We start from the raw sequence: 25612 nt of genomic DNA, 5'->3' as shown, positions 1-25612 counted from the left end.
CTTTGTGGAGTTATTTAGAAGGTTCTCCTTGTCCTTCTTTTTGCTGGGGGGAGGGGTACAGATGAAACAGGAAGGGAACTGGAGACTTGGGTGTTCCCCTTAACTCCTGAGCCATGAGAGTCTCCAGTGAGACGGGGACATGTAGTCACAGGCTGTTAAGGTGGGAGCAGTGGTCCTCAGGCCTGAGTGGGCCCTAGTCCCCCCTAGGGAGCCTGTTTATCCATGCAGATTTCCAGGGCTGCCTGAAATTCAGACTTGAAGTTGCCGAGTTTCATTTAGCTGGGAAGGGTGTGGGGAGAATCTTCATTTTTAACAAGTTTAGCAGACTGGTACAGGTGACCTGCAGCCCCTGCGTTCCTTCGGTGAGGGATTGGCTTCCAGGGCTTTGGAGGTAGTAGGTGATGTGGGGAGGATGGACCTGGCTGACAACCTACCGTGTGACCTGGAGTGGGTTGCATCCTCACAGAGTGTGTCTGCATCTCTTAACACCACGAAGTCATGCGGGTTCAAGGACATGGACAAAAGGTTTTGCACAGTGCTGTAACAGCCACCATTTACTGACCTCTGACTCTAAACACAAAAGAGGTCATCAGTGTGAATGCCAAGAAGGAAATAATGCCGGTGAACATTTCTTGAGTATTTACTGTGTACAATCCCCTGTGCTAACTCCTTTCTGTGGATTATTCTCGATGAAATTTTACAACACCCCGAATAGGTGCTATTAATGGCCATTCTACTAATGAACTGACTGAGCCACAGAGACGTTAAGTAACTTGCCCAAGGTCACGCAAATGTGTAACTCTTAAGAGACTGAGGGAGGGAGGACGGGAGTGGGAAGGAGGAGAAGCAGATTGAGCGAGCGGCTCAAGAAGAGGAATCGACCCCAACGCCCACCAGGTATCTGGAACCCTTCAGCTTCGGGGACAGCTCGCGGGGATGTGGGGGGGCACTGGCTTTGGCCCCGGGGAAACGCGCTGGGAGGACTCTCCCACCTTGTGGGTTGGAGTTCGAATCTGTGTAAGGTTCTTGGCCTGCTCGAGGCTGCTCCAGTGGGGTGGGGGCCACCCGCAGGGCCGGGCGGGGCTGTGTTGCCATCTGGAGCCGCTGCGCCGCCGGCCACAGTGAAGGCGCGAGCAGCAAGAGTGCGCGCAGGGCTGGAGGGAGTGCAGCCTCCGCCGCCAGCGCCGCGGCGGCACATGGGCCGACCCCGCCGCCGCCCCTAGCAGCTCCGGCGGCCCCCGTCTCGCAGCCTGCCGCAGCTCCGGCTAGCCGACCAGCCATGTCGCTCAGCGGAGCCTCTGAGCGCAGCGTCCCGGCCACCAAGATTGAAATTACCGTGTCCTGCCGGTGAGCGGGCCACGCTGGGGAGGGCTTAGGCATTGCCCCAGCACCACCCAGCTCCGGGGCTCAACGCGGAGAGGGGCTAGACCGCTGGGGAAGCAGCATTCGGGAAGGAAAATCGCGGCTGCAGACTCAGGGGAGTCGCTAGCGGACTCGGGAAGGGGGTTTCCTGGAACAGCTCCAACTACAAAAGAGGGCTCAGCCTGCGGCTTCAAGGGACGGGTCTCGGGGGTCCAGTAGGATCTGCGCCGCAGGAGGGCAAAGTTCTGGGGGCTAGCCCTCTTTCCTGGACCCTTGGAGGCAGTCCAGTCCGCAGAGAAACGGTTCTTGGGCGCAGATTTCCGGTGTTGTCCAGGGTGCTGATAACGCGCCCCCCACACACACACACCCAAGCCGGAGGTAGTAACGGGGGAGGGGAGTGTGATGTGAGCCCCGTGCCTCCCCAGGTGCCCATCTTTGGGCAGGTTCGAGGCGATGGGCTCCAGAATGATCCACCCCGTGTCCGTCTGTCTGTCCCTTTCTCTAGGAACCTGCTGGACCTCGACACCTTCTCCAAGTCCGACCCCAGTAGGCGGCACCAGGGCCAGGAGGGAGGGAACCTGGGGTCCGGGAAAGACTGAGGGGCGGGGAGGGGGTGCGGGCCGACCTGAAGTCCTTCCTTCCCCGCCCCCGCTCCCGCCTGCAGTGGTGGTGCTCTACACGCAGAGCCGGGCCAGCCAAGAGTGGCGGGAGGTAAGTCCTAGAACCCTTGGCCAGTCCGGAGCCGCCCCTGGGAACCACCTGCCCCCTTACAGGCCTCGCGCTGACTCTCCGCTCTCCATTCAGTTCGGACGGACCGAGGTGATCGACAACACGCTGAACCCAGACTTCGTGCGCAAATTCGTCCTCGACTACTTCTTCGAGGAAAAGCAAAACCTGCGCTTCGATGTGTGAGCCCCGCCCCGGATCTGGCTTGGACCGCCCCCCGACCTCGATCAGCCCGAAATTCCGGCTGGCTCCGCCCCCACGCGGGCCCCACCCCCCACCCCCGGCCTGGCTCCACCCCCAAGCCCGGTTCTGTGGCACTCTGAAGGGCTCGGCTCAGCCTTAGCTCCGCCCACAAGTCTAGGTTGGCCTTGCCCTTAGGTCAGATCCAACCCTCCGCTCCTTCCCAAGCCCTACCTCTGACGTGATCCTGCCCCCAGCAGACCCCGAACTTGGCCTCGCCCCGGGTCTGACTCACAATGACGCCGACTCCTGCCAAAAGGAAGTCCAGGTTGAATTCGGGTGCAAGGCTGCCCCTCCTTCCACCCACAATTTTAACCTGGACTCGAAATCCGACTCCTTTCCCAGGCTCTCCCACCAGCCCCGCCCCATGTTGGTCCCACTCTCTTCCCAGGTACAACGTCGACTCCAGAACCAACATCTCCAAACCGGTGAGCGACCATTCACTCACGGGCTGGCTGGGCACACAGGCGGCGCTCAGTGTGTGTTAAACGACCCTCCTTAGAACCCTCCTCCCCCTCAAACCCGACTCGACCTTCTTCGGCCCCGAACCTGCCCTCCCTGCCCTCCTCTCCTGCTCCTGCCTCGGTTTCCCGCCTGTGCCTCTTACTCACTGCTACTCTTCCTTCTCGACTATTGCTGGGACCCTCAGAAGGTGAGGCTGAACGGGGCTGGGCGGGGGCGACATGTGTGGTGTGTGAAAGGCGAGGGGTGGGATGGTATCTTGGCTTAAAGTGATGGCAGGACCAAGAAGGGCAGCTTTCCTGGGGACCCCGCGCCTCCTTTAAAGCCCCGGCCGCGTGGTACCGCTGCCTACAGTCGCCGTGGTCAGTGCAGCAGCGTCACCAGGGCTGGGCTGGGACTCTGCGCCGCCAGCCGGTCCTCGCCCCGCTGACTCTGTATCCCGGCGCAGGATTTCCTGGGACAAGCGTTCCTGGCCCTGGGAGAGGTGATCGGAGGCCAGGGCAGCCGAGTAGAGCGACCCCTCACGTGAGCTGAACCTGAAGGGGAGCGGGGGAAGGGCGGGCCTCCAAATGCTCCTCCTAAAGACACAGCTGACCCTGTACTGATGGAGGCTGGGATTCCCCTCGTCAGGGGCCTTCAGTGGCTTCCATCACCCTCCTGGGAAAATCCAACCTCCAGGGCTTTGCTCAAGTCAGTCTCAGGCCTGACGGATCTTGTCTCTCTCTTTCCTCACCCTTTTCATTCTTTTTCTAAGTCTGATTCAACCTTTAAGGTCCACTTCCAAGCCTTTCTCCTCCAGGAAGCTTTCCTCACTAAATTAGGTTCTCTGGAATTTACATTACATTCACTCACTAAATATTTATTAGCTTGTTTTGTATGCTATACCCTGTGCTAGGCACCAGGGATGTATCCATTCCACAGACACTACTGGGCATATACTCACTCTATGTCAGCCACTGTTCAAGGGGCTTGGGTTGCAGTGGTGAACAAAACAAAGGTTCCTGCCCTCAGGGAGCTTATATAACAGAAGGGGGAGAAAAACAGTACAAAACTGACATAATAAATAAGTAAATTACATAATATATTAGAAGACATTAAATATTGAGGAATAAAGACAAAGTAGAGCAGAATTAGGGGGACTGAAAATGCTGGGTGGGTAGGTGTTGCAGTGTTCAACAGAATGCTTGAGTAGGCCTCCTAGAGAGGTAACTTCAGAGCAGTGACCTGAAGGAAGTAAGGGAGTGCGCTGTGCAGATATCTGGAGGAGGAATGTTCCAGGCAGAGGAAACTGCCAGTGCAGAAGTCTGATGTGTTCAAAGAGCAGCAAGGAGGCCAGTGTGGGTGGAAGTGCGTGAGCAGGGGGAAGAAAGGAGAAGGTGAGTTTGGAGCATTGACAGTTAGAGCCTTGTAGCCACTGTAAGGACTTTAGTTTTTACTCTGAGTTGGAAGTCACTGGAGGGTTCTGAGCAGAGGATTGATATGATCTGACTTGCTTTCAAAGGATGCTGCCGGGTTGAGACTAAACCTTGGGTGGACAAAGGTAGAAGTAATCCACGGTGCTAGCAGTGAAGGAGGGGAGAATTGGTCAGATTCTGGATGTATCTTGAAGGTGGAACCAACAGGTTCCTGACAGATCACATATGGATGTGAGAGGATAAGAGGAGACGAGGATGATACCAAGGTCTTTGGCCTGAACAAATGGAAAGATGGAGTTGCCATAAACGATGATATTTTTTTTAAAAAAAGTGAGGGAGGAGTAAGCTGTGGGAGGAAGTCAACCAGGAGTTCAGTCTGACCTGTTGAAATTCATAATTTTTATTAGACATCTGAGTGGACATGTCAAATAGGCAATAAGAAACGTGAATCTTAGGTGCTCTTTAAGGACATGAGATTAGATGAGATCACTAAGGGAGCGAGGAGAGAGGGAAGATCAAGGACTCCACGAATTGGAGCTAGAAAGGGAGGCTGAGAAGGATCATTAGTGAAATGGGAGGGTAACCGAAAGCAGGTGGTGCTGTCCCGGCAGCAAAGTGAAGGATGTTTATCAAGGACAAGAGAGTGGCCAACTATGTCAAATGCTGCTGCAGGTCAAGTAAGGTGAGGATCGGGAACTGGCCGTTGGGTTTAGCCAGATGGAGGTCGCCGGTGACGCTGACAAGCAGAGTTTTGAAGGAGAGATGGGAGTGACAACCTGGTTGGGGAGGTTTAGAAGAGAATGGAAGAGAGGAATGGGAATTAGGAATCTTTCAAGGGGTTTTGCTGCAAAGAAGAGAAGAGAAAAGGAGGGGTGGCTGGAGAGGGAAGTGCGAGCAAGAATAGGTTTGTAATATTTTAACATGAGAAAAATTATACCACATTTGTATGCTAATGGGAATGATCCAGTAGAAACTGAAAATTTGACATAATAAAAAGAGGGGAGGGACTTCCCTGGCGGTCCAGTGGTTAAGACTCCACGCTTCCAATGTAGCGGGTGTGGGTTCAATCCCTGGTTGAGGAAGTAAGATCCCACATAACGTGTGGCGTGGCCAAAAGAGAAATAAAAAGGAGGGGAGAGTTGCTAGAGTGACGTCCCTGTGCAGGCAAGAGGGAGGGTGTGGAAAGTAGCACACAGTGGAGGGGTAAATAGGCACATGGATAGTCATTTATAGCAACGGTAGGAAGGCCTCGTGTTGGAGAAGATACTGGAGGCAGGGTAGGTGCGTGGTGGGTCTGTGGACATTCTCCTCTGGTTGCTTCAGTTTTGTCAGTGAGGTAGGAAACAAGGTCATTGGCTGAGAGTGAGGATGGAGGAGGAGGCTTGCGGGTTGAGGAGGGAGGAGGAAGAGCGAAACTGCCGTCTCGCGGAACTGGAAACGTGAAGTGACTCGGGGTGTATGGTATGATTAAGGACCCTCTTGAGGTTTGTGGTCACACATTTAAAATGAAAGCAATTAGCATGAATGTGTGTTTTCCTCTGGCCATATTCAGTTGCACAGGTGTAATACAGGTTAGGCAGAGAATTGGATTTAACTAGGGCTGTGGTTCTGCCAGATAAGTATATAGAAGTGAGAGAGGGTAAGGGAAAAGAAGTAGGATGCAAGGGAGTGATTATTATAGTCCAGAATGACTGGAATTCACACTGGGTGATGAGATGAGGGAGAACATTAAGGAAGCAAAGAACAGTGAGAAGGCAGTAGGATCAGCAACTCGGTTCTGAACGTGCAGGTGAAGAGTCCCTGTACTCATTACACTCTGTCTTTTTAAAGCACAGAGAGTCAGAGATCAAAGGAGCCAAAGAAATGGTTCAAATTCTCATTTTAAAGATGGGGAAAACCACATAGCAAGCTGGAGTCAAAACTTGAACTGAGAATACTCCTAACCTAGCTTCCTCTCTACCACACTTTTGGATCCCATGGGGGTTAGGGTTTGCAGGCCCATATCAACAGGGTCCCTGACTGCTTGGAGACCCAAGGCAGGTTGGGGATGGGTATCCTGGTATGCACCCTTCGGGCACATGGAAGTGTCCCTTCTTGGGTCAGAAGAAGATAAGGCTGCCCTGGACTTTTTGATCTCACTCTTCACAGTCTTCAGAAAGCACAGCATCTTTGACCTAACAAACCAGCCCTTTTGCCCCAGATCTGGATAGAAATTCCTCTCCCTCGTTAGGATTGCTACATCATGCTCTACTTGCCTATTGGCTTTGACATCCCACCTTCCCCTGGAAGCTCCCTGAAGGCAGGGTCTAGCAGAGCTGGAAAGTGCCAACTGGCCAATTCATACCTAGAACAGTGGCTGGTGTACCGTAGATGAAGAGTCTGCTTTGAGAAAGAGAACCACCTTCATATCTACCAAGTTTACCAACTGCTTTTCCTTCCAGGCATTCATTCTGATCTCTTCACAACCCTGAGAGGTGGGCAAGATTCCCATTACATAAAGAGAAAACCAGGGCCCAAAGAAAGGGAAAATAACTTGCCCAGAACTCTAAATCCTATGTCTTTCCTGTGCTACCATTATGATATGTCCACGTAGGCTAGGTTAACCCCTTCCTTCCAGACTAGAAACCTTCCCTAGTCAAAGTCAGGTCTTTCCCCACCAGAAGCCACCTAGGACAGAGGTGGACATACTCGGGACTGTCAGTCAATGACAGATTGGATCCCCTGACCTACCCAATCCCAGATTGGCCACCCCAATTCTTGTTTCCTACTCTCCCCTCTCCCCTCACAAAGAGGCTTTTTCTGCTTCCAGGGGTGTACCAGGCAAGAAGTGTGGGACCATATTGCTGACCGCAGAGGAGCTTAGCAATTGTCGGGTCAGTAAGGGCCACATACTAGACCCAGGAGGCTCTCTTCTCTCCCCAAACTCCCTGTAGTGGGCTGTCTGAGTTTGTGAGCAATTTGAGTGTCAATAGCCCAATTTCATCCATAGGATATTGCCACCATGCAGCTGTGTGCAAACAAGCTGGACAAGAAGGACTTCTTTGGGAAATCAGACCCCTTCCTTGTGTTCTATAGGAGCAATGAGGATGGCACGTGAGTCACTGCCCCCACTGTGACCATGGGCCCATTAGGGCTCTTAGGCTGGGACATCTTAGACTCCATCGGGACCTGAGCCCAGAATCCACTCAAGGCAGTGCCTGATATGTGCTTGAATCTCCAAGAGTATCAGGCCCTGTCTCTGGGCTCAATCCTACCCCAAAGGCAGGTTCCAATCCTCCTGTCCTCTCCAGGTTCACCATCTGCCACAAGACGGAGGTTGTGAAAAACACACTGAATCCTGTGTGGCAGCCCTTCAGCATCCCTGTGCGGGTATTGTGCAATGGAGACTATGACAGGTCTGCTTCAGCATAAGCTAAGGAGTAAGGGGACAAGGGCATGAGAGTGTGGTTCCTGGGCCCAAGAATGAAGGTAGAAGGGTCATAATAGTGTTGGAGGATCCTACTCAGTGAGACAGAGTTTTGGACATGGAGATGGGTGCATGGGGAAGCAGACGGATAGCCACATGGATGAATAGGTGGATGGATGGATGGATGGATGGATGGATGGATGGATGAATGAAAGGGCAAATGAACAAATGAGTAAGCAGATACATGGATGGGTGGTCAGATGAATAGATAAACTGGTGAATGACTAGATGGGTATGTGGATGGGTGTATAAGAGGACTGGTGGGTGGGTAGAGGGGGAGATGGATGAATGGATAGCAGATGAATGGATGAGTGGACTGATGGGTGGATTAGTGGATGGACAGATGATGGGTGGATTAATGGGTGGATGACTAAATGTGTGAGAGGATGAATGGGTATATGAGAGATTGGTGAGTTGGTTGGAGAGGCAGAGGGATGACTGAAAAAGCAGGAGCATAAACAGGTGGAACGACAGGTAGATTGATGGATAGACACATGAATGGATAGCAGAGGGAATGGATGGATTAGTGGATGAATTAGTTGGTGGATGAGTGTAAAGTAGATGGATAGGCTGACCATATGATCTAACAAATGGGCAGTATGAAGATAGGTGAGTGGGTAGAAGGATGGATGGGCATATAAGTGGATGGTTATGTAGAAGAATGGATGATCAGATGGACAAATGTCAGATGGCTGGATGTTTGGTTGGATAGATGAATCCTTCTTGATAGAGGAAATGCTTTCAGTTTTTCACCATTGAGAATGATGTTTGCCATGGTTTTGTCATATATGGCCTTTATTATGTTGAGGTAGGTTCCCTCTATGCCCACTTTCTGGAGAGTTTTTATCATAAATGGGTGTTGGATTTTGTCAAAAGCTTTTCTGCATCTGTTGAGATGACCATATGGTTTTTCTTCTTCAGTTTGTTAATATGGTGTATCACATTTATTGATCTGCGTATATTGAAGAATCCTTGCATCCCTGGGATAAATCCCACTTGATCATGGTGTATGATCCTTTTAATGTGTTGTTGGATTCTGTTTGCTAGTATTTTGTTGAGGATTTTTGCATCTATATTCATCAGTGATATTGGCCTGTAGTTTTCTTTTCTTGTAGTATCTTTGTCTGGTTTTGGTATCAGGGTGATGGTGGCCTCATAGAATGAGTTTGGGAATGTTCCTTCCTCTGCAAATTTTTGGAAGAGTTTGAGAAGGATGGGTGTTAGCTGTTCTCTAAATGTTTGATAGAATTCACCTGTGAAGCCATCTGGTCCTGGACTTTTGTTTGTTGGAAGATTTTTAGTCACAGTTTTAATTTCCTTATTTGTGATTGGTCTGTTCATATTTTCTGTTTCTTACTGGTTCAGTCTTGGAAGGTTATACCTTTCTAAGAATTTGTCCATTTCTTCCGGGTTATCCATTTTATTGGCATATAGTTGCTTGTAGTAGTCTCCTAGGATGCTTTGTATTTCTGCAGGGTCCATTGTAACTTCTCCTTTTTCATTTCTAATTTTATTGATTTGAGTCCTCTCCCTCTTTTTCTTGATGAGTCTGGCTAAAGGTTTATCAATTTTGTTTATCTTCTCAATGAACCAGCTTTTAGTTTTATTGATCTTTGCTATTGTTTCTATTTCATTTATTTCTGCTCTGATCTTTATGATTTCTTTCCTTCTACTAACTTTGGGTTTTGTTTGTTCTTCTTCCTCTAGTTCCTTTAGGTGTAAGGTCAGATTGTTAATTTGAGATTTTTCTTGTTTCTTGAGGTAGGACTGTATGGCTATAAACTTCCCTCTGAGAACTGCTTTGCTGCATCCCATAGGTTTTGGGTTGTCGTGTTTTCATTGTCATTTGTCTCTAGGTATTTTTTGATTTCCTCTTTGATTTCTTCAGTGATCTCTTGGTTATTTAGTAGCATATTGTTTAGCCTCCATGTGTTTGTGTTTTTTGTTTTTTTCCCTGTAATTGATTTCTAATCTCATAGCACTGTGGTTGGAAAAGATGCTTGATGTGATTTGAATTTTCTTAAATTCACCGAGGCTTGATTTGTGACCCAAGATGTGGTCTATCCTGGAGGATGTTTTGTGTGCACTTGAGAAGAAAGTGTAATCTGCTGTTTTCGGATGGAATGTCCTATAAATATCAATTAAATCTGTCTGGTCTATTGTGTCATTTAAAGCTTGTGTTTCCTTATTAATTTTCTGTTTGGATGATCTGTCCATTGGTGTAAGTGAGGTGTTAAATTCCCCCACTATTATTGTGTTACTGTCGATTTCCTCTTTTATAGCTGTTAGCATTTGCCTTATGTATGGAGGTGTTCCTGTGTTGGGTGCATATATATTTAGAATAGTTATATCTTCTTCTTGGATTGATCCCTTGATCATTATGTAGTGTCCTTCCTTGTCTCTTGTAACATTCTTTATTTTAAAGTCTATTTTATCTGATATGAGTATTGCTACTCCAGCTTTCTTTTGATTTCCATTGCATGGAACATCTTTTTCCATCCCCTCACTTTTAGTCTGTATGTGTCCCTAGGTCTGAAGTGCGTCTTCTGTAGACAGCATATATACGGGTCTTGTTTTCGTATCCATTCAGCCAGTCTGTGTCTTCTGGTTGGAGCATTTAATCCATTCTCGTTTAAGGTAATTGTAGATATGTATGTTCCTATTACCATTTTCTTAATTGTTTTGGGTTTGTTTTTGTAGGTCCTTTTCTTCTCTTGTGTTTCCCACTTAGAGAAGTTCCTTTAGCATTTGTTGTAGAGCTGGATTGGTGGTGCTGAATTCTCTTAGCTTTTGCTTGCCTGTAAAGCTTTTGATTTCTCCATCAAATCTGAATGACATCCTTGCCAGGTAGAGTAATCTTGGTTGTAGGTTCTTCCCTTTCATCACTTTAAATATATCATGCCACTCCCTTCTGGCTTGTAGAGTTTCTGCTGAGAAATCAGCTGTTAACCTTATGGGAGTTCTCTTGTATGTTATTTGTCATTTTTCCCTTGTTGCTTTCAATAAGTTTTCTTCTTCTTTAATTTTTGTCAATTTGATTACTATGTGTCTCAGCGTGTTTCTCCTTGGGTTTATCCTGCCTGGGACTCTCTGTGCTTCCTGGACTTGGGTGGCTATTTCCTTTCCCATGTTAGGGAATTTTTCGACTATAATCTCTTCAGATATTTTCTCTGGTCCTTTCTCTTTCTCTTCTCCTTCTGGGACCCCTATCATGCGAATGTTGTTGTGTTTAATGTTGTCCCAGAGGTCTCTTAGGTTGTCTTCATTTCTTTTCATTCTTTTTTCTTTATTCTGTTCCGCAGCAGTGAATTCCACCATTCTGTCTTCCAGGTCACTTAGGCGTTCTTCTGCCTCAGTTATTCTGCTATTGATTCCTTCTAGTGTAGTTTTCATTTTAGTTATTGTATTGTTCATTTCTGTTTGTTTGTTCTTTAATTCTTCTAAATTTTTGTTAAACATTTCTTGCATATTCTTGATCTTTGCCTCCATTCTTTTTCCAAGGTCCTCGATCATCTTCACTATCATTATTCTGAATTCTTTTTCTGGAAGGTTGCCTATCTCCACTTCATTTAGTTGTTTTTCTGGGGTTTTATGTTGTTCCTTCATCTGGGACGTAGTCCTCTGCCTTTTCATCTTGTCTGTCTTTCTGTGATTGTGGTTTTCGTTCTGCAGGCTGCAGGATTGTAGTTCTTCTTGTTTCTGCTGTCTGCCCTCTGGTGGATGAGGCTATCTCAATAGTTCTTACTTTATAGAATGATTGTTAAATTAAATTAGTCTGTGAAAGTGCTGAGAACAATACCTGGAATATAGTAAGACTCAATAATTTGTAGGGAATTCCCTGGCGGTCCAGTGGTTAGGACTCTGCCCTTTCACTGCGGAGGGCCTGGGTTCAATCCCTGGTTGGGGAAATAAGATCCCGCAAGCTATGTGGTGCAGCCAAAAAAAAAAAAAAAGTCAAGAGTAAAGTATAGTAACAGCAGTATAAATATCAGTAGTAGTAGTAATACTGGTAGTGGCAGTAGATAGTTGGGTATGTGCATGGACTAATGAATGGATAGGAGGGATAGGAGGAAGTTTGATAGAAGGACAGATGGGTGGATTGGAAGATGTTTTATGTATAGTTAAGTGGGTGGGGGTGTCTCAGATTTATCATACACACCCAGCCTACGTTTATCTCCTGCATTTCAGAACAGTGAAGATTGACGTGTACGACTGGGACCGGGATGGAAGGTAGCACTGCTCCACATAGTACTGCCCTCTCCTATAATTAACACAAACAGTTCCCTGAAATATGTAGTACATTCACTAGGAACCCCAAAGTAGCCTTGGGAGCCAGAAAGGTTGATGACAGATGCCAAGACCTTGGGTACAACTGATGCCCTCAGTTGTCTCTCTGGTACACTGTCGCTTCCCTTCTCTTCCCCTTAGCTTGGTCCCTCTTCTAGCCCAAGCCCCAGTGCCCTGCAGCCCAAGTAGAGGCACAGATAGTGGAAATAAAAGACTGGTTTCAGGCTTCCCTGGTGGTGCAGTGGTTAAGAATCCGCCTGCCAATGCAGGGGACACGGGTTCGAGCCCTGATCCGCGAAGATCCCACATGCCGTGGAGCAACTAAGCCCGTGCGCCACAACTATTGAGCCTGCGCTCTAGAGCCCACGAGCCACAACTACTGAGCCCGCCCACCACAACTACTGAAGCCCACACGCCTAGAGCTTGAGCTCCACAAGAAGAGATGCCACGGCGATGAGAAGCCTGCACACCACAACAAAGAGTAGCCCCGCTCGCTGCAGCTAGAGAAAGCCACGAGCAGCAACAAACACCCAATGCAGCCAAAAAATAAATCAATTTAAAAATAATAATAAATTAAAAAAAATAAAACTAATGAGATTACCTCCCAGTACTCTAATGGTTTATTTAAATAAAAAAAAAAAAAAAGACTGGTTTCAGAGATGTCTCCAAACCACCAGCAGTTGTTGCTTACCCACCTCTGGTCTCATTGCAGTCACGACTTCATCGGTGAGTTTACCACTAGCTACAGAGAGCTGAGCAAGGCCCAGAACCAGTTCACAGTGTATGAGGTGAGAGCTCCAGCCCTGCCCAGGTTGCCCAGGCCCTCCATCCTAGTGTGCTCAGTCTGTGGTTCCCGTCCTGTTTCCCTCCATCACTGTTATCTTCTTCACTTAGGTACTTAACCCTCGGAAGAAATGTAAGAAGAAGAAATATGTCAACTCGGGAACTGTGAGTACTCCCTAGAGCCCTGTCCCTCCCTGGATCCTTCTGTCTCTATCCCCACTGACATAGCATGACATGGCAAATGTTGAGGGTATGGGAAAGCTGTTGAGGGTATCCAATTACTTGGATATAGTAATGTTGGATACAAGGTGGCACCATTTAAGTTTTTGTTGTGTTTTGTTTTTAATTTTTTTTTCTCTCACCTAAGGAAATTGTTTTGAAATTTACTCTTTTGCAGATTTTTGGGGAAAACCTAAGTTATATTTCCCAATTTAATATATTTTTGGAAATCCAAATGTTTCTGACAGCTTCCCCTTTTTGCCCTTTCAGAAATTGGACAGGGTGGGATGGGGGTGAAATCGACTGCCTCTTTCCCTTTTTCTACCCTGACTACACTTTCCAAAGTAGCAGGGCTGCCTCTTCTGTCCCGCAGGTGACGCTGCTTTCCTTTTCTGTGGACTCTGAATTCACTTTTGTCGATTACATCAAGGGAGGGTGAGTCACAGGCCAAGCTTTTGGCTGAAAGCCCAGCAATGAGTTACTCCCAGTTCTGAGCCTCAGTTTTACTATTCATTAATGGTCAGGGTCCAAAGAGATCATGAGGATAAACTTTAAAACACTTGGCAGACTACAAAGTGCTTTATAAAGTGCAGAGTGCCGCCCATCTTAGTTCTCTCCATGGGGCTGCCTTTCAACCCAATCTTCCAGCCCGCCCTGGGAAGATGACAGACCAGTGGTTTTCAAAGGTGTCCCCAGTAACCTTACTGGGGCCCAAGCAGAAGATATGTCCAGGCAAGAGGGAGAAGCCAAGAAAGAGGGAAACGATAAGCAGGCTGTAGGGGACATCCTGCTTGGTTTAGGGGACACAGGCTGACCTCAGAAAGGTACTTGTCTTCTCTAAACCTCACTTTTCTCCAGTGTAAAATGGAGCTGTTAAGTACTACTTCAGGACGATAGTAACGGTTAAATTAAATTCCATCGCGCACATTATGTCATGCAGCAGGCATTTAATTCTGCCACCCAAAGTGTGTTCAGTGGGCCAGCAGCATCTGCCTCACTTGGGAGTTTGTTAGAAAAGCAGAATCTCAGGCTCCACCCAGACCATCCAGTTCAGAATTTGCATTTTAACACGATTCCCAGGTGGCTCATATGCATACTAGTGTTTGAGAAATCCCGGTATAGTAAGTTATTAGTCCCTCACTTCTCAATCCATCTATTTCCCCAATAGGACGCAGCTGAACTTCACAGTAGCCATTGACTTCACAGCTTCCAATGGTGAGGCATGGATGGGGGAATGGGGTACGGAGGAATTCTAAAGAAGTCACTAGGGATTGGCCTGGATTCCAACCTGGGAATAAGAGTTAAGCTACCCAGAAAGCCCAGGCTTGAGGCAAGGCCCAGTCAGGCTCATACTGGGGCAGGAGTGTCGTGAGGAGATTACTGGATGTAATGGTAGGAGAGGGTACAGAAAAATAAGTGGGTAAATGGATCAAAGAAAGTTGAAAGGATAGACAGGTCTACATAGCTTGAGAAGCAGATGAGTAAATGAATGGATGGGGAGGGAATACGAGTGTAATGAGAGATGAATAGGTAAATGGGTGGATGACTGGGTGGGTAGATAGATTTATAAACAGAGGGGGCAAATGGGTAATGAGTGAGTACAGTGGGTTAGACAGGTAGATGCATGAACTGGTATGTGGGTGGACAAATGCTCAGATGTTTAAATTGGGGAAATGGATGAGTGGACAGGTGAATGGATCCATATGAGGATAGACAGGCAGGTGAATGAATGGGATGGATAGGGATGGATAGAGATGGATAGATGGATGAAAGAATATGGCTATATGGATGGATGGGAAAGAAAGAGAAATAGCAGGTGAACAAGTGAATGGATAGATGGATGGATGGTTAGGTGGGTGGGTAGTTGGATAAGAGAATGGAGAAGCGAACAGATGGAGATGAATAGGTAGACTGAAAGATGGATTTATGGCCAGTGGATGGGTGAATGGATGTATGAGTATGTGGATGAACTGAGGGATACCTATAGGGGTTGGTGGATGGATAGATGGATAAATGAACATTTGGATGACTGGGTAAAATAATGAGGGAGTACATGGGTAAAGAGTGGATGAATGGATAGGTGGATGGATGCATACAATGATAGGCAGGTGAACTAATAGATCATCAAGATGACCATGAGGTGGGTCTCCTGTTTCCCTATAGGGAATCCCCTGCAGCCCACCTCCCTGCACTACATGAGTCCTTATCAGCTCAGCGCCTATGCCATGGCCCTCAAGGCAGTGGGAGAAATCATCCAGGACTATGACAGTGACAAGCTGTTCCCAGCTTACGGCTTTGGGGCCAAGCTGCCTCCCGAGGGACGGATCTCCCACCAGTTCCCCCTGGTATGGTATGGCCAGAGCCTAGACTCCGTGCCCTGGCATCTGGCCCACCCAAGTTGACAAATTCTTCTGCTTATGTCTCTTCTAAGGGTCAAGGACCTGCCAAGTAGCAGGAGGAGCTAGGAGAAGGTGGCAGAGCAGGGAGGGGGCAGGGTTGGAGTTTGGAGGGGACTCTGAGAGACAGCGATGCAAGAAGGAAAGAGTGAGCTAGGATCAGCCCAGCAGGGCATCTTCCCTGACAGAACAACAATGATGAGGACCCCAACTGTGTGGGCATTGAGGGCGTGTTGGAGAGCTACTTCCAGAGCCTGCGCACAGTGCAGCTCTACGGGCCCACCTACTTCGCCCCTGTCATCAACCTGGTGGCCAGGTAAGGAAACTGGGTGGGGCTGGGGGAAACTAAGGGGACCCAGACAGTGAACTGACTTCCCAAGAATAGTTAGGACCACTCTTGGGTGAATTTGGGCTCTGGGGAGAAGGTGAAATTTTCAGTGTTGGCCAGGCTCTGTTATAAAGAGGTTACATAATGCCTTATTCTGAGGTAGAAAGGGTGTCAACAAACTACCCCAACCCCACTCCCTGGGAACAACAACCCAGGCCTCAAGTTTGGGGAAGAGAGAAGGGCCTACAGAACAGTGGGTAAGCCACAAGTTTGGGCATCAGACCTGGGAGTGATCCCAGGTCTACCACTCACTAACCATGTGACCTGAAGCAACTTAGCTTCTCTAAGCCTCCATTTCATCCCTGTAAATAGGTGTAATAATGGATAACCATAGTACCTTCTTTATAGGGTTATTGGAAATTTAAAATTAGATAACAATATAAGAATGATTAGGACTTCCCTGGGGCCCAGTGGTTAAGAATCCGCCTGCCAATGCAGGGGACACGGGTTCAAGCCCTGGTCCGGGAAGATCCCACATGCCGCAGAGCAACTAAGCCCGTTCGCCACAACTACTGAGCCTGAGGTCTAGAGCCCGTGAGCCACAACTACTGTAGCCCGCGCGCCTAGAGCCTGTGCTCCACAACAAGAGAAGCCACCGCAACGAGAAGCCCGTGCACTGCAACGAAGAGTAGTCCCTGCTCGCCACAACTAGAGAAAGCCCATGCACAGCAACGAAGACCCAACGCAGCCAAAAATAAATATAAATAAAATTAATTTTAAAAAAAAGAAATTACAAACTCTTTAAAAAAAAAAGAATGATTAGCACAGTGTGTGGCCCATAGTAAGTGCTCATGGTAGATTAAAATGAGCTTAAGTTGCAGATTAAACTATAGAAGAGTAACTTCTAAAAACAAAAGAGTAACTCCAAATTTTCAGAACAAAAACACAATGCAAAGAAAATCCAGCTCATGTAACAAATGATTTTCTTAAATGCAGATAAAATAAAATGACAACTAAAACCAAACATATGTCAGTGAACCTAAAGTTTTTCTGATTGAATAAAAAAAAAATAAGTAAACTGTAGTATGCTAAATAGAAGAGACCCATCGAAAACAAAGTACCTCAGAAAACTTGAAAGTAAAAAGATGAAACAAAGAGAAGAAAAGTTGAAGGATTTCAGGGAGATTTATGTCCAGAGACTTGCCTTTTCTCTAATAAAGATTAGTTATTTTTTAATTCGTAGTGAGATAATAGTTTCTTTAATTACAAAAGTAACATAACATTGCTGTAGAAAATTTCAAGGATGGAGAAATTAAATAAGAAATCACCCAGAATACAGCCCATGGGAATGTGGATGTATATATAGTTATTGACAGTCTTCCTTATGCAACCATAATGGCAGTCAAATTACATGTAATATTTCACTACTGAGTTTTTCACTTAATAATGGAACCTGAGCACATTTTTTTGTTGTTATTAAACAGACTTCTTAAATATTATCTTGGGCAAGTTCACTCATTCATTCATTCAGTCAGTCAACATTCCATAAAGGAGAATGTAGCATGAATGTGGGCTATGGGGCTAGACTAGCTAAGTTACACCCACTCTACCACTTACTAGCTGTGTCACTTTGGGCAAGACTGTTAACCTCTCTATGCCTGTTTCCTCAGCTGTACATGGGGATAATAGTATCATAGAGCTGTTGTGAGGACTAACTAAATTAATATTTGTCAAGCACTGAGAACAGTGCCTGCCACATTGTAAGTGCTATAGGTGTTAGCTATTACTGGTACTATTATTATCATTATTACTATTCTAAGGGCATCTGTGTGTGCTCAGTTCTCTGCTGGGGCACTAGAGACTCACAGATGAATCAGATCTAGGCTCAGCCCTTGAGATCTCCTGCCTCGGTGCAGGAGACAGAAATATAAACAAATCATTACCTTCTGTAGGCCGGAGCTTCCCAGACTTTTCCAGCAAGTTGCCTGTTGGCAAAGGCAAACAACAGCTTCCCCTAGGGGAAACTGGGGGCACAGCTGAAAGCAGCCAAGCTGAAAATGTCTTTGAAATCCCCATATTTTATCTTTAAAATGCATGCAAATTTACATTCTTCTGATATTGTGTCCATGTTTGCTATAATCTGGGGGGGGGGAGGTGTTTTAAGTGTACTTAGAGTCATCTAGCTTTATCCACCAAATCATATAGTATAATGAGTGCCTCCGGTATCCTGTGACCTTGGGTTCCCCTTGGTACACATGCTGGTACCCTCAGGGATGTGAGAACCCATTTGGAAGGGCAGACAGCCCGTCTTGGTGGGTGGCATCCTAGAAGGCAGAGGGAGAAGGAGAGTCTGAGAGACCCAAGGCAGTCTAGTCACAGAGGGGACTGACTGCTTGGCTGGGTGCAGAGGGCAAACTGGACTTTATCAGAGGAAGATGCACAGAGCAGGCCTGGCAGCAGGAACCACATGTGAAAAGCACAGAGGTATGAAGGGTGAGCTCGGTAAACAGTGAACAGTATACTCTGAGCAGAATGTGCAGTGTGTACGGAGGAGTATCCAGAGAGCAGGCTGGAAGGAAGACTGGAGGAATCAAGAGCTCAGGCTTTAGGTTCAGATGTTCAAGCGTGGGCTTGGACCCCAGCTGCACCACCCCTTGGGGATGCTACTTAATGTCTCTGAACTTCACTTTTCTCATTTTAAAAATTGGAATAAAAAATGTGCCTACCTCATAGAATGGTGGTGGGGATTAAATTAGATCATGTATGTCAAGAGTGCGGCTGTGATTTTGATGATCACAGATGACTCTTTGTCGTTTCCCACCCCACAGCCAGGTGGGGCACAGACTGGCCTTCCCCAGCCAGTCACCCAGCTCCAGGTCTAAATGGCCTTGGGAATGCCAGGCATCGGCAGGGAGCCAAAGATGTACCTCCCGTGCCCAACGCCCTTCCATGCCCCCCAATGCCCTGGCTCACAAATCCCTTCATGAGGGGGCCATTGCTCACTGCTCCAGCCTCATCTCTCTTCTGTGGCCCCACGTGCACCCCCTAGAACACACTCTCTTGGTTTGTACGTGCTATTCCTTCTCTCTGGAACACTTTCCCTTTACCCTCCCCTCCTCCCCCCACCCCACCTCCACCTCCACCTGGCTAACTCCTACTCATTTTTCAGGTCTTGGGTTAGATGTCATGTCCTCAAAGCCCTAACCTCACTGCATCTTAGTGGTGAAAGCATCCATCACCCCGCAGGACAATGTCCAATTCTCTGCTGCATGCTCAGCACCAAACTTGGTGCCTGGCCTGACACATAGCAGGTGTGCAGTGATTATTTGCAAAATGAGTGAGTGACAGGAAACAGTACCAGCCCAAGCCTATGAGGAGGCTGCAGCCAGGATTCAGGAACGGATCATGGCCCACTCCCACCCTGGGCCCTGGGCAAAATGAACTGGAGCTATTTGAATTCTCCACTCTCACCACGCTTTCCTCCTTCTTTATATCAAGCTTAAATACCAGCACTGTCCAACAGAACTCTGCAATGATGGAAATGTTCTGTATCTGTGATGTCCTATATGGTAGCTGCCAGGCACATACAGATAGTGAGCGCTTGAAAAGTTGCTAGGGGGAACAAGGAACTGAATGTTGAATTTTATTTAACTTAATTAATATAAATTTCAATAGAGGCTACCTTACTGGAGAGTGCAACTCCATCCTTTCCAATCCACACAGGGCCCAACACTGGAAGTCAAGAGACCAGGTCTGCCACGGCCTTTGTGCTCTCTGAGGTCTCGTTTTTCTTATGTGTAAAATAAGGGGACTAGAGTTAATGACTTCTGAAGTCCTTTTCAGATCAAAAAATCTTGGATTCAAAGACTGATAGTGAGAGAAGGGAAAGGAGCTCTGGGAGCAGCTGTTAGACTGGCTGAGGACCCAGAAGCCTAGGCAATGGGATGTGGTCAGCAGAGGGGAGAAGGGAGAGAGGAGAAATGGGTGAGAGAGGGAAGAAAGGAGGCCTTCAGTCTTTGGTCTTGTTCTTGTATAAATACCAACATCTTTCCAGGGCCAACAAAGCCCTGTGTGGTTTGGGCTCCACCTCATTTCAGTCACATGGTCCACTCTGCTTCCTTCTCTTTCTGGGCTCCAGAAAGGGTAGGATTCCTCCAGTCCCATTTTGGGGCCTTTGTCCATGCTGTTCCTTCTACCTGGAATAATTCTCCCCCTTCACTTAGCCTCTTCTCCTTCCTCCTCTCCTTTATCCTCAAACACTGTTTCCTTAAAGAAGCTTTCACTGACCTGGGCCATGTCAAGATCCCTACAGGACACTGTCATAGCAGTGTCTCTTTCTATCCCAACTCTCATCACAAGTGCAATTCTATAGCTATTTCTGTGATTCTTAGATCAGCATCCCCTCTCAAGGGGACTGGGATGGATTTGTTTTTTCTCACTGTGTACCTCCAGTGCCTAAACACAGTACCTGCTATAGTGAGTGTTCTATAAATGTAACTGGAGGGATGGTAGGTGGGGCAGGCAGCCAGGTCTGGGGAAGGAGCATGAGCTTCAGAAGCCCCAGTCCTTGACCACTGCTTACGTGCTGGCTGTGGAAGTTCTAGGGACAGGACATTCCTTTGAACTCTGGGCTTTCAGCTGAATTCTGATCTTGGCCTCTCACCCAGGGCTGCAGCCAAGATCTCTGATGGTTCTCAGTACTATGTTCTGCTCATCATCACTGATGGGGTCATCTCTGACATGACACAGACCAAGGAGGCCATTGTCAGTGTGAGTCTGAGGAGGAGGGCTTGGAAGGGAGGGGTCACTGTTAATAACCGTGAAGGGGTTGAGATTTTACCCTACACGCAAGCTAACAAGTCAACCTGCCAGTTTCATGGATGCTGGCAGCAGACACAAAAGCAAAGGACTTTGGGACTTCCCTGGTGGTCCAGTGGTTAAGACTCTGTGCTTCCACTGCAGGGGGTATGGGTTCGATCCCTGGTTGGGGAACTAAGATCCCACATGCCATGCAGCGTGGCCAAAAAAAGCAAAGGACTTTGCTATTCCCAGCAATAGCAGTAGTTCAACTATCAGCATTGGCTCTGATTCACTAAGTCCCGCTTCCCACAAGATAATGTGCAGAGGGCCAGATGACACCTGTACCCACAGTGGGTTGCATTATAGAACAGAAACCCTAAGTGTAGAGAACCCGAGTCTTTTATAATGGGCAGTAAGCATGCCTTCCCTTTGTTCCAGTGTGAGATATTATACTGGACAGTAAACAAACCTGCCCTTTGCTCTGTAGGAAGACACTGTATCTTTCAAGGCAGTTACATATGGAGACAGCCTTGAAAAGATAATCTTGACACAAAGGGAATCAGTGCCTCTGCTTGTAAGATGTGCAGAAACATCACACACACAGAATTGTCTCCCAACAGCCACTTCCCTTGTTATGCCTGCTCACCCCAACCATTTACCCTCTTTCCCTCACAGGCCTCCTCACTGCCCATGTCCATCATTATTGTCGGTGTGGGACCAGCCATGTTTGAGGGTAAGATGGAGGGTGTCCATGAGTGGGACCAATAACGGGAAAATAGGGGAGGATCTGGGCACCCAGGCCTGCCTCATAGAAAAGATAGGATGGATGCCTGTGCTGGACTTTGGCCAAGTCACAGACCTTCTCTGAACCTGTTTCCTCTTCATAACCAAGGCTGTTGATACAAATACTTCCCTCCTGGGGTTCCTGGGATGAAGGAATGCGTGGGAGGGCATAATAATAACTCCATTACAATGCCTAATATTTGTAGGACTTTGATACAACCATTAGGCATTCTCATGATGACTCCAAAGGGGAGCTAAGAGGGAGGGGGCAGCATGGGTTGGTGTGGGAAAGGCCAATCAGCTGAGGGGTGTCTTTTCCGCAGCAATGGAAGAGTTGGATGGTGATGACGTGCGCGTGTCCTCTAGGGGACGCTATGCAGAGCGGGACATCGTTCAGGTAGACCTGACCCGGGAGAGGAAGTCATGGAGTCAAAAGGCACGGTGGGAAGGAGAGGCCAAGTTAGCAGCTGTTCTCCTTTACTGCCTTATTAATCACCTGCCTTTCTTCCCTTCACTCTCAGCCTACCTACATTCATTCAACAAACTCTTTTTGAGAAACAGGCAGGTTGCTGCAGCCATCGTGGATTCATAGTGTAGGAGATCCCAAGGCTCCTGCCCTCTAGTGGAGGCAACCAATAATAATCACACATCTCATTAGATTGTGATAGGTGCTCCAGAGGGACAGCAAATGCCACAATGAGAGCCTATAACAGGGACCTGATTAGGTAGGGTAGTCAGGGAAGGCTACTACGAGGGAATGACATTTGAGCTGAAATCTAAAGGAGGTATAAGCATTACAGGTAGAGAAGCAGCACGTGAGAAGGCCCTTAGGCTCAAAAGAACTTGCCCAATCATGGAGAGGTCAAGAGGCCAGGGTGGCAGGATCACAGGGAGTGAGAAGAAGAGGAAGCCAAGGCCTTGCCAGTCATGGTGAAGCTCAGAGCTTTGTTCTAAAAGAACTGGAAAGCTCTTGAAGGATTTTACGTAGAGAAGTGGGGTGGTCAGACTTGCATTTTAAGACATGCAGAGATGCTGCAGGACGGTGGACTATAGCAGGGCAAGAGAGAAGGCAGGTAGACCCGTTAATGAGGAAGCCTTTGAAGTAGTACAGGGGATTTGGATGGGAATGGAAGCAGTAAGGATGGAGAGAAGAAGCATTTTCAAAAGATTATTTAAGAAAAATTTCCAAGAGTTGAAGATTTGATTAAATGGTGACAGGGAGCAGGGCTTCAAGGATGATTCTCAGTTTTCTATACTGAGCCACTGGGTGAGTGATAATCCCATTTACTGGTAAAGAGAAAGCTGGAGGAGGAGCAGATTTGGCAGACAAGCCTAGAATTCCGTTGTAAACACATTGGGCTTGAGGTATCTAAGACCAATGAAAGGAGATGTGATATGGACAAGTAAATATGTGGCTCTGGGCCTTAAAAAAGAGGTCAGGGATGGATGTATAAATTGGGGAGTCATCAGGGAACAGGTTTTTTTTTTTTAATTGAAGTATAGTTGATTTACAATATGTTTCAGGTATACAGCATAGTGATTCAGTATTTTTAGTTTATACTCCATTAAACGTTATTACAAGATAAAAGCTATAATTCCCTGTGTTATACAATATATCCTTGTTGCTTATCTATTTTATACATAGTAGTTTGTATCTCTTAATCCAGGGAACAGTTTGTAAAGTCACAGAAGTGTATGAAATCACCCAGGAAGAGAACTGAGAGAGAGAAGGCACCAGATTTAGAGATTAGGTAGACCCAGAGGACTGGGGGTGGGGGTGGAGGGAAAGGCATCCAGAAAGGTAGGAGAATCTAGAAGAATGTAATGTGTCAAGAGGGGGAAGTGTTCAGGAAGATTATGGTCAAATGTAATAGAAAGCTAAAGAGGAGTCAGCAAGATGAGGCTGACAATCATTGCCCTCTGGACTAATTTGGGAAAATGGTGCTGTTGACATCGTTAGCGAGAGCAGTTTCAGTAGACTACATGAAGCCAAATTAGAGTGGGTTGAGGGTGAACAGAAGGTGAAAAAAAAAGTGGGTGGAGAGAAAGCAAATGTAGAAAGCTCCTCAAGATGGGGGAGAGAGATAGTGTGATATTTGGAAAGAGATGTTAGGGGGTCAAAGAGGAAGCCTCCCTACTGCTGCCTTCCCCACTCCCCTCTCTTCTGTCCACCACCCACATCTGATTGTCTGTGCCTGTCCCAGTTCGTCCCATTCCGTGACTATGTCGACCGGTCAGGGAACCAGGTGCTGAGCATGGCCCGACTAGCCAAGGACGTGCTGGCCGAGATCCCAGAGCAGCTACTGTCCTATATGCGCACCAGGGACATCCAGCCTCGCCCTCCACCCCCTGCCAACCCCAGGCCGACGCCAGCTCCAGAGCATCCCTGAATAGCCCACCTATCCAAAGCCTAGCAGCCTGCTCACCTGCCCACCCACTGCTTCTGCTGAAAGCCAGAGGCACCTGGAACCCTGGACCTCACTGGAGGATCGGTACTGGCTGGTCGAGCCCTCTGCCCCCTCAACCATAGGAGGGCCTGGCACTCCCTGCCTTCATGCCAATAATAAAGCTGATCTCTACTGCAGTTCTGTCTCATGGGTCTTGGGGAGGGAGGGACCCAGGATCTGGGGCCACACCAAGAGAAGGAGGGGGCAAGGACAGTTTCAACTAGGGTTCATCCCCATCCTAACACACATTCATCTAACACTTGAGACATTCTTCAAATACGTTAAGGAACAAGTGAATCTTTATGTGTGTACATTTTTCTGAGGGGAGAGGCCCATAGCTTTTATCAGATTCTAAAAGGGGTTCTTGACCTCCAAAGGGGTCAGCTTTAAGATGATTCTGTATAACTCTGCTCTAATCCATCTAGTCCAAGTTTTTTGAGTGAGGATAATAAAAGAGTTGATATTTTCTTTGAGTATTCACTACACGTCAGACACTGTGCTAGGTGATTTACAGGTATCATCTTATTCAATCCTCACAACAATCCTGTGAGGTAAGCACTATTTTATCTCCATTTTACACATGAAGAAACTAAGGCTCAGAGCGGTTAAGTCACTTATTGTAGAGAACCCAACAGTTTGACTCCGGATCCAAAGATCTTAATCAGCAAACCTCTTCCTGGGGTGTTAATTTTATAAGGATGTTTGGGGGAAGACACTGTATATGAAAACACATACTTTATAGTGGGTCAACTGCAAGGTTTGTATTAAGATAAAATAGAAGTTTCCAGATACTTTGGGCTTTGCCCCAGAACCCTGGCAGAATCTTTCACGCTCGCCGTTGATGGCAAAACTGGACAGGCTCAGCAACAAGTATTGTTTAACAAGTGGACTCTTCCTGGCCCCCAAGTTCTCCGAAGCCCCCAAGAACTGACAACAGAGTTGTCGAGCTCAGCTTTACAAATAAGTAAAGGTAGGTGAGGAAGAATTTAACGACTTGCCCAAATTCACATAGCTACTAAGTGGCCCAGTCACATTAAAAGCAGCTCTGTTTCTTTGTTTATTTTTTTTTATTTTTCGGTACGCGGGCCTCTCACTGCTGTGGCCTCTCCCGTTGCGGAGCACAGGCTCCGGACGCGCAGGCTCAGCGGCCATGGTTCACGGGTCCAGCCGCTCCGCGACATGTGGGACCTTCCCGGACCGGGGCACGAACCCGTGTTCCCTGCATCGGCAGGCGGACTCTCAACCACTGTGCCACCAGGGAAGCCCGCAGCTCTGTTTTGACACTATCTTCCAACCGGCAACCCGTAGCCATGAAGCATTTCCCCGCCTACCTACAGGGTTCCAGCATCTGAATCTCATTTTACCTTACACAACCCCTTTCACGCCCCACCAGCCTTCCGCACCACCCCCAATCAGGCAGCTACTTTCAGATTCACACCTTTTTCTCCAGCCCTGCCCCTTTACCTTTCCCAAGCCCCACCGTTTACCTTCAGCCTCACATCGTTTTTCCCAGCTATATCCTTTCCCCCTAGCCCATCTCCAAGTTCCAGGCCCACCCAAAGCCCCGCCCTTTCTTTTCTGAGGCCCACTTTTCTGTTTAGTCCCACGCTTCACCCCCCGTTCAGCCCCTATTCTCCTTACTGGGGGTCTGCTTTACAGATGGCCCCGCCCACTCTCCGCAAACCCCGCCCCGTAGACTGGTTTATTCTCTTCCAGCCCCGCCCCGCCCCTACCTATAACTTCGGGTCCCCCTTAGGCTCCTGTCCGCGTCCCTCTTGCTCTTGGCCCTGCCCCCAGTCCCGCCCCGTGGCTCCCGCCCCGCCTCGCCGCCTTCCTCCGAGACCAAGGCCAGGTCCCTACCGCAGCCGCGGCGCCAGCAGGAGGGAGAGAAGGAGGAG

General features: G+C 47.8%; 1 protein-coding gene across 5 annotated transcripts; it reads left to right on the top strand.

The window, feature by feature from the left end:
- Positions 1-104: 104 nt before the first annotated feature.
- CPNE9 (copine family member 9) lies at positions 105-23851 on the top strand. Of its 5 annotated transcripts, XM_060161272.1 has the most exons (20): positions 105-1347; positions 1868-1908; positions 2027-2073; positions 2167-2270; positions 2720-2756; positions 3239-3315; positions 7015-7078; positions 7195-7298; positions 7496-7600; positions 11860-11901; positions 12671-12746; positions 12853-12906; positions 13334-13395; positions 14129-14175; positions 15124-15305; positions 15545-15672; positions 20352-20454; positions 21160-21217; positions 21591-21664; positions 23472-23851. In XM_060161272.1, the coding sequence occupies exons 1-20, from the start codon at positions 1280-1282 to the stop codon at positions 23655-23657; spliced, it is 1659 nt and encodes a 552-aa protein (XP_060017255.1). In that variant the 5' UTR covers positions 105-1279; the 3' UTR covers positions 23658-23851. The 5 variants fall into 5 exon arrangements, with proteins under 5 accessions (XP_060017255.1, XP_060017256.1, XP_060017253.1 ...); XM_060161270.1 differs by lacking the exon at positions 105-1347 and having other exon boundaries at positions 1709-2073; XM_060161271.1 differs by lacking the exons at positions 105-1347; positions 1868-1908 and adding an exon at positions 2831-2980 and having other exon boundaries at positions 2043-2073; positions 2167-2756.
- The last annotated feature ends 1761 nt before the right edge of the window (positions 23852-25612 follow it).

This window comes from Lagenorhynchus albirostris, chromosome 10, assembly GCF_949774975.1.
Source record: "Lagenorhynchus albirostris chromosome 10, mLagAlb1.1, whole genome shotgun sequence".
Taxonomy (NCBI): Eukaryota; Metazoa; Chordata; class Mammalia; order Artiodactyla; family Delphinidae; genus Lagenorhynchus; species Lagenorhynchus albirostris.
Note: the sequence above shows the minus strand (reverse complement) of the source record. Positions and strands in the feature narration are given on the sequence as shown.